Source organism: Saimiri boliviensis, chromosome 6 (assembly GCF_048565385.1).
Source record: "Saimiri boliviensis isolate mSaiBol1 chromosome 6, mSaiBol1.pri, whole genome shotgun sequence".
Lineage (NCBI taxonomy): Eukaryota > Metazoa > Chordata > Mammalia > Primates > Cebidae > Saimiri > Saimiri boliviensis.
The window spans coordinates 133,050,481-133,059,422 of record NC_133454.1 but is presented as its reverse complement, the minus strand read 5'-3'; the positions used below and the strand labels follow the sequence as shown (position 1 = coordinate 133,059,422).

Genomic DNA, 8,942 nt, shown 5'->3' with positions numbered 1-8,942 from the left:
TGACTTGGCCCTCTCGTGCTCCCTGACATGGCCAGGCTGGCCTGGAGGTTGCACCACCTGAGGCAGCAGAGCTGAGCCAGGGTCCAGGGCCAGTTTCAAGAGGGCGGGCCAGGCCCCTCTGAGCCCATCCTCAGGGCAGCCCCTGCACCCTTGCCATCCTGGGTTCCGTGAGGACGTCTGGGTGGCTCTCTGCAGGTGACACACATATGCTGTGGCAGGTGCATGGGGGTGGGGCTTTCAGCTCTGCCAGTGCCCTGGAGTCCAGGTGTGGGTGGCCCTGGAATCCAGCTGTGGGTTGTCCCACAGCAGCAGCCCGGAGAGGCCTGAGCCCGGCTGTCCTGGTGGGGCAGGTGGAGTGGGTCCTCCCTGCCCAGCCGACAGGAGGCAGCCAGCAGTGCCCAGGTGGGAGGGGCTCAAGCTCTCAAGGTGCCCCCCAGCCAGGGACCACCCCACCACGGGGGGTTGGGAATGACACGGTGCCCGGGGCCCCCCACTGAGGACCTCAGCAGACCCGTCACAGCAAACAGAGTGGAGGCCTGTATTTCACACCCGGTCACTCGCTCCAGGGCTTAGGAAAGAACCCGTCTGCCATGGGTCGCCATGCCCGCCTAGAGCAGGTCGTAGAAGTAGTCCAGGCCCTGGCCCAGCTCCCAGATGGAGACCCCGACGCCCAGCTCCCGCGCCAGCTCCAGCCGCACCTGCAGGGACTGGGCGCAGATGGAAGGGTGAGCGCCTCCCGGGCCCATCCCCCAGCACCCAGGGACGCCGCCACACCGGGGCAGCACTGTATGGACCCCCGTCCCGCAGCCAGCGGCACACGCACCTTCAGGGTTGGGTAGAAGACGACGTGCCTCCCGCTGCGGCTCCTGCAAGACAAGGGCACTGTCGCCTGTCCACCGGCTGTGCCGGCCCCGGGCCGCCTCCCCCACGGCCACGGTCCACGTCCTGCCCTCCCCCCGCCAGGTGGCCACGTGCCGTCCTGCTGTGCGGCGGGCCAGGAGTGGCAAGTGGGCTCCCCCGCTTCCACCGCTAAGGCCCCACCCTGCGCACACAGGCCGAGGCAGCCACCCGCATCCCAACACTCACTTCTTGTACTCGAAGAAGTGCTCCGATGCTTGGCTGTCCCACACCATCCGGGGCCTGTGGTCCTTCAGTGTCTGGATGTACCTGGGGAGACCAGGATGTGGGTTTCGGAACTCCGCCCACGGCCCCACGCTGCACCCTCAGAGGCTGTGGCTATCAGCAGGGGCAGGGCCACTGTCCCAGTGGTCTGGGCGACGATGGCTGGTGTAGAGGGGGAGGCTGGAGCCTCAGGTCCTGTGTCTGAGGAATCCTCAGAAAGCACATCTTTCCAGTAGCCGCCTCAGGAGAAGCCACTCCACCGAGTCCTCAATGCCCTGATCTGGAGGGTGACATGGGGGCCTGAAGCTGCCTGACCCTGGCTGTGGCCCTCAGGCTATGCAGTGGCTGCTGGACGGGGACTCCTCACTACCCAGACAGAAGGTGAGAGGTCAACCAGGCAGGCCTCAGGCTGCCCTGGCCCCACTGCAGGCCCTGGGCCGACGGGCAGGGCCTCGTCCTGGGGATGGCTGCCCAGGGCAGTGGTTTCTGCACCATTTCAAAGGCTGCGTCTGCCTCAGTCTCGAAGTCACCCCCCCATGCCCTGGACTGCAGCAGGCCCCTCCTGAGCACCAGGAGCCAGGGGTGTGGGAACCACCCATCCTTCATACAGGACAGCTCATTCCCAAGGTGCCGGGGACAGGACTGCGCTTTCCAAAAGGTCACGGGGGTCTCTGAGTGTGTGCACAACTCACTGCACATCTGGGACCAGGGCAGGTGGTTCAAGAACACTGGGCCACAGCCACCAGCAGCACCAACAGATGGTTCTGGAAGCTTCTGGCCTCTGCAGCAGGAGTCTGTGCAGGTGGCGGTGGCTGACAGTAGAATATGACCCGTGCCTGCTGTGTGAGGACCGTGCCCCCCAAGTGCCTGGGGCTGCAGCCACAGGGAGGAGGCCTGGCCTGGAGCCTACAGCCCAGGTGCCATGGAGGGAGGGGAGGACGGGCAGTGGGCAGCTGCAGGGGCATCCGCAGGACCCTAAGGGAGCAGGGCTGGACAGGGCGGGCTTCATCTAAGTGAGAAATGGTGGCCACGGGACCGCACCTCCACCCACCTTCTCAGCGTGCCTGCGCTCCTGCCCAGGAGGTGTGGGGTGCTCGAGGCTCCCAAAGAGGGAGAGGCTGCTGTTGTCCTGAGCAGGGCAGAGGCCCCCCGGCCCCGGGAGCCTCTTCCAGACCAGGGCATATGTCACTTCAGAGCCGTGAGGGGGAGCAGCTGCCTCCCGCCCAGCAGTGCTTGATAAAGTGCCGGACCCCGTGGGGTGGCCCTGGCCTTTCGGGGCATGGGGTGGATAGGGGCTGCTCGCTCTGCAAACATCAGACCCAGGAGACACAGCAGGGAGGGCGGGACACAGCGCACGGGCAGCCTCCCCAAGCCAGAGCTTCCCCTCGGCACCTGGTTTTGTTGCCTTCATCCAGGCTGGAGCGCAGTGGCACGATATCGGCTCACTGTAACCTCCACCTCTGCCTCCTGAGTAGCTGGGATCACAGGCACCCACCACCATGCCCAGATGGTTTTGGTATTTTTAGTGGAGACGAGTTTCTCCATGTTAGCCAGGTGGAACTCCTGACCTCAAGTGATCCACCGCTGCAGCCTCCCAGTGCTGGGATTACAGGCGTGAACCACTGTACCCAGCCCCTCTAGACGCTGGCAGTGGCTGGCAGCTCCAGCCATCCCAGGCCTGGAAAAGCTCTGCTGGACCTCTGCCCTCCAGGCCCCTCAGTGTATGTAAACCTGGTCCTTCCAGAAGCTCCTCCAGGCCAGGCAATGTCATGGAGGCAGCTGCAGGCATAGCCGCAACCCTGAGACAGCTCTAAGATCACTGCTTTATCCTTCTCTGAAACGGCACTCGAGGTATTGATTAATTTGCAGCGTCCCCCCCGCCCTACAGTATCTGCTGAGTAGCTCTGTGAGAATGAGACGGGCAGGGTCGTGGGCAGATGCCACAGGACAGGGAACCTCGAGCTGTGGGGAGCTCTGGCCACACCACATACTCCTCCTCCTGGGGGGCCTTTGTGGTTACCCCTCAAAATCTGCTGCCTCCAGGAGGAGCTGAGGCTGGGGGTGGCCAGGATCCCTGAGAGAACTGGGTACCTCCTGCTCAGGCTGATGGTTTGACGTGGGGGTGGTGACCACGCTGTGGGGGCAGCCATGACCAGGGCGCTGACAGGGACCGCAACCCTGGGAATCGCTACCCCCAAGCAGGCACTGGGGATGAGGAGAAGCAGGAGCCAGGTGCTGGGTGGGGCTGTGTGCCCAGCTCCCAAAAGCCCAGAGAGGGTCCGAGACTCACTCCTGGGGAGGGTGAGGCCACCGGGTGTAAGGGCGGGGCAGCTGCAGGCAGGAGTGAGTCCAGGCCAATGGCGCAGGGAGGACCATCCTCAGAGGGGCCGGACCCTTGGGGACCGGAGTGGCTACCCAGGCTGATAACTGGGACCTCCCTTCAGGGCTTATGAGGCCCCAGGAGCACGGCTGGTGTGAGGGGGCTCTCAGGAGGAACAAGGGCCACACGGGTCCTTTGGGGAGCAGCACCGGCCACAGGGAGGGGAGAGCGGGCGAGCGGCCTGCCTGAGAGGCAGAGGAGGGGAGGGTGGGTTCAGGGAGCACCCCGGGAGGGACAGGCACACAGAGAGGGCCACGTGAGGAGTGAGGATGCAAAGCACACGGGCGGCCTCAGCCTCGACCTCACAGAACGTCCAGAACAGACGAACCCACAGACGGTGGGCTGGGGGTGGACACGGGCTAGGGCAGGGAAGGCAACCGCTACTGCAAGGCACAGGGCCGCTTTCGGGGAGCAGTGAGGGCCGCATAGTTCTGTGGGTGCACTGAATGCCGCTCCGAAATGGTCTGCGAATTTCATCCTTGTAACTCACAAAGACTCACGTGGAAAGGGTCACGGAAATCCCAACAGGACCTACACACAAAACCCACCCAGACACGCCACAGAGGAGTCAGGGGGACCAGGGACGGAGAGGACGTTCTACGTGTGTCTATGGAGGAGGCAGAGCGAGCACGAGAAAGACATTCTTTTTTTTTTTTTTTTTTTTGAGACGGAGTTTCGCTCTTGTTACCCAGGCTGGAGTGCAATGGCGCGGTCTCGGCTCACCGCAACCTCCGCCTCCTGGGTTCAGGCAATTCTCCTGCCTCAGCCTCCTGAGTAGCTGGGATTACAGGCACGCGCCACCATGCCCAGCTGATTTTTTGTATTTTTAGTAGAGACGGGGTTTCACCATGTTGACCGGGATGGTCTCTATCTCTCGACCTCGTGATCCACCTGCCTCGGCCTCCCAAAGTGCTGGGATTACAGGCTGAGCCACCGCGCCCGGCCGAGAAAGACATTCTTGAACCTCCTGATGGGGGGAGGTCACCCCACGGACACCAGCTTGGAAACTTGTCTTGGAGAAGGGTCTCCAGAAAACCGGGGACGTGCTCCAAAGCCTGGGGAGGCTGCCGACGTCTAAAAAGGAAGGATGAAGAACAAAGATGCCCGAGGGGGCTGGGCGAGGTGGCTCATGCCTGTAATCCCAGCACTTTGGGAGGCCAAGGTGGGTGGATCACTTGAGGTCAGGAGTTTGAGACCAGCCTGGCCAATGTGGTGAAACCCCATCTCTACTAAAAATACAAAAATTAGCTGAACATGGTGGCAGGTGCCTGTAATCCCAGCTACTGGGGAGGCTGAGGCTGGAGAGTCATTTGAACCCAGGGGGCTGAGATTGTACCATTGCACTCCAGCCTAGATGACAGAGTGAGACTCCATCTCAAAAAAAAGATGCCCGACGGAGAGAGGGAGAGATGGAGGAAGCAGCAGCGGGCAGAGGAGGAACTCCCAATACCTCACCTCCGCTCTGTGGCCCTGGCTGGAGCAGGGGTGCCAACCCCGCAGGGCAGCCACGTCTGAGCAATTCCTCCACCCTGCTAAGCAGAGGGACCACGGAGGACCGCCCCACACGGACACACTGCTGCTGTCACGCCAGCCCAAGAGCCCAGGTTTGGGACTCTCAGGAGGGCAGTGGGCCATGGACCTCCATTGCCCTGAGCAGCCCCTGGGCCCAACCCTACAGCCTTGGCCCAGTGGCTGGCAGGAGCCCTGGTCATCCACCAAGAAGGGCGTCCCTCTCTTGGCCCCCGGGTGGAAGGCAGCTCATGGGAGACCTGGAGGAGGCTGGCGTCAGAGGCCAGTGGGGGCCTCTCTCCTTGGGTCTGCCCAGGCAGCCTCCTGAGATGCAGGACGGACAGGAGCATCTGACCAGACGTTCTGTGACACCTTGACTGCATGTGCAGAGCCAGCCTGGGCTGAGCAAGGAAGAAGCCTGGGGAGGTGGCGCCAGGATCTCAGCAGGGAAAGATCTGGGAACGCAGCCAGCGGGGACGGGGAGACAGGATGGGACAGGGCGGGAGCTATGTGCCTGTGTCACAGCTGGGCCGCCTTACCCAAGGATGCAGTTACCAGATGTGGTGATGGAGCCTCTAGGCCCTTCCCGGCCGACACCCACAGCCCAAGATAGGTGGCTGCCTCTCCCCAGACTCAATTTTTTTTTTTTTGAGATAGGGTCACTGGGCGCAGTGACTAGAAATACAAAAAACTAGTCAGGCATGGTGGCATACACCTGTAGTCCCAGCTACTTGGGTGGCTGAAGCAGGAGAATTGCTTGAACCTGTGAGAGGCTGAAGTGAGCTGAGATCCAGCCACTGCACTCCAGCCTGGGCGACAAGAGTGAAACACCATCTCAAAAAGAGAGACAGGGTCCTGTTCTGCCACCCAGGCTGGAGTGCGACGCTGTCCAGGGCTCACTGTAACCTAGACCTCCCAGGCTCCAGCGATCCTCCCACCTCAGCCTCCTGCATAGCCGGGACTGCAGGTATGCAACACCACACTAACTTTTAACATTTTTTAAGAGACCGGGGTCTTGCTATGTGGCCCAAGCTGGTTTCAAACTCCTGGCCTCGAATGATCCTCCCATCTCGGCCTCCCAAACTGTTAGGATTACAGGTTGAATCACTACACATAGCACCCCTTAGACTTGACCAACCAGCGACTGGGCTGTACTGGCTCCAAGGGTACAGCTGTTCGACAATCACGGAATGCTGTGAGCCACCCTGAGCCGCCCTGAGGAAGTGACTGCGTGTCCCGGATGCAGCAGGCAGAAGACACGGCCTGGTAGGGCACAGCTTCCTGCAGGGAAAAGAGCACGAGGCCAGTGTGTCGAGAGAAGAGACTCCTCAGACCCCCCAGGAGCTCCCCCAGGGCTCTGAAGCCAGCTGCTTCCGGCTGGTGGGAGGAGGGGCTTGCCTGTGCTGCGCAGGGCCAGGGCGCCACCTCGTCTGTGACCTCCGGCCCCGGGACTGAGAAGCAGCTGTTCTGCAGGCGGCCCTGTCGGTGGCTTTGTTAACAGCTGCCCTTGAAGACCAGCACGGGTGAGACTCAAGGCCAACACTGTGTCCCTTTCAAAGCCAACCAGAAGTGAGGCTTTCCTGAAGGCCTGGGTAAGCAGAGCCCACGGCTGGAGCGGAGTCAGGGCTGAGTACGTCAGGAGGCCTCTTGCTTTGCACAGGGGACCCTGGCTGGGAGCCTAAGCTTTACATGGCTCCACCCAGAAGGCCCCAGAACCACGCCTTGTCAGGGATGGGGGAAGGCGTGGAGATGAGCGGTGCTTCCAGAGCCTTCTTGGGAGTCCCAGTGTCACAGGAGGGCCGTGCTGGGGGATGATACAGAACACGCAGGAGCACAGAGCAGCCCTGACGGAAACGACAGACAGACGAGGGCAGACGGCGGCAGGGACGTGAACTGATGCCAGTGACTGACCCGTGCCCCATCTCAGCAGCAGCAGGGGACCCAAATGAGCCAGGGCCCTGGGACAGCGCCCTTGCCTGTGCACAGCCCCGAGTGTCTCTGGAGGGGCTGACTTCTCGCTGACCCATGGGTGAGATATGGGAGAGAAGATGCCAGGCTCCTGCTGCCCAGGCCGGACCCAGGCCCTCCTCAGCCAGCAGCCCCTTGTGTCCGTCCCCACAGCAACGTCGGGCCCTGCTCAGTGACCCAGAGCAAACCCAGGGCCAGGAGCCAGAGGACAGCAGGAGCCCAGGCCTGTGCTGGACCCCAGAACCAGCAGCGTGGACAGAGAGTAGCGTGTCGGGGGAAAGTCTCCCTACAGGACCACCATACACGACCCTGGTCGTACAACCTGGCCCACCTGACAACCGCTGTGGAGGGGCTCAGGGAGGGCAGCCTTGGAGGCCAGGCAGGGAACGCTGGCCAGACACACTCCCCTACCGGCCGCCGCCACCCTCAGAACCCGACCATCTAGCAGTCACCTCCGCCCCGTCCACGGCCAACCAGGAGGAAGCGGGGCGGACGGCCTGGCCCCTGCTCACCTGCCTGGGCTGGCGCACGCACACACCCCTCACGGAGGGCAGGCCTGTGGGGGACCTGCACAGACTCATAAAGATGCCAGCTGGGGCCTCCACAGAAACGACAAGGTTCTCCCGAAAAACGAGCCCCTAACACTGTTTCTAAGAGACTCAGCTGCACCCAGAACAAAGATTAGTATGATTTATAAAAATGCCAAAACACCCAGCACCCAACACAGTAAAATCTGCAGCGTCTGAGGCATCAGCCCAAGAGGACCAGGCCCACAGAAAGGCGGCACGATGGGACCCGGACTGAGGAGGAAAACCAGCCCACGGAAACCCACCCTGACGTCGGCAGACAAGGGCACCGAGCAGTTATTCCAACAGATTCCCAACGTGCAAAAGTTTAGTGGAGACACGAACACGTAAGGTGACCCCAGACAAGCCTCCAGACGTGAGAATTACATGCTGGCCAGGCTGGGTGGCTCATACCTGTCACTGCAGCACTTTGAAAGGCCGAGGTAGGAGGATCACTTGAGCCTAGGAGTTCGAGACCAGCCTGGGCAACACGGTGAAACTGCATCTCAAAAAATAAAATATAGGCTGGGGCATGGTGGCTCACGCCTGTAATCCCAGCACGTTGGGAGGCTGAGGCAGGTGGATCACAAGGTCAGGAGATCAACACCATCCTGGCTAACACTGTGAAACCCTGCATCTACTAAAAATGCAAAAAATTAGCCGGGTGTGGTAGCATACGCCTGTGGTCCCAGCTACTAGGGAGGCTGAGGTAGAATTGCTTGGACTCGGGAAGTGGAGGTCACAGTGAGTGGCGATTGTGCCACTGCACTCCAGCCTGGGCGACAGAGTGAGACTTCGTCTCAAAAAAATAAAAACATAATAAAAATAAGAAAGTTGAATCACAACACGTGAGGTGACAAAAGCGCCGGACGGGATTGACAGCAGGTTAGGAGCAGCAAGAGAAATGACCAGGCCAGGCTTGGGGCTCACACCTGTCATCCCAGCACTTTGGGAGGCTGAGGCAGGAGAATCACTTGAGCCCAGAAATTAGAGACCAGCCTGCACAACATGGCAAAACCCGGTCTCTACAAAAAAATACAGAAATCAGGGGAGCGCGGTGGTGCGCGCCTGCGGTTCCAGCTGTTGGGAGGCCAAGGCTGCACGAGACCCTGTCTCAGAAAAACAAAACAGAGAAAAAAAGATCCCAAAAAGCAGAAGGTGTATTCCCGAGCTGTGGGACACATTCAGGGACTCCAGTGTCTGCAGTCTCCAAGGAAAGGGGAGGAGGGAAGAAACAACAAATATTTCAAGAATCTGCCCCAAATTCTCCAAATTTGCTGAGTGTAAAGGCACAGATTCCAGAGGCTCCATGAACACTGAGCAAAAGGAAAATGAAAACATGTCAATCCTAAAAGCAGGGAGGAGGGCGGCCACAGACTTCGAGTGCCGACGAGAAA

General features: G+C 60.8%; 1 protein-coding gene across 1 annotated transcript in view; it reads right to left on the bottom strand.

Moving 5' to 3' along the window:
- Positions 1–514: 514 nt before the first annotated feature.
- Positions 515–8,942, bottom strand: part of CHID1 (chitinase domain containing 1) — a 38,909-nt gene continuing 30,481 nt past the window's right edge. Inside the window, exons 11-13 of the mRNA XM_039471304.2 lie at positions 1,087–1,167; positions 824–866; positions 515–707 (exon numbers count right to left, since the gene is read on the bottom strand). Of these exons, the coding sequence (XP_039327238.1) occupies positions 609–707; positions 824–866; positions 1,087–1,167 (223 nt within the window). The 3' untranslated portion in view covers positions 515–608. The remainder of the gene's footprint in view (positions 708–823; positions 867–1,086; positions 1,168–8,942) is intronic.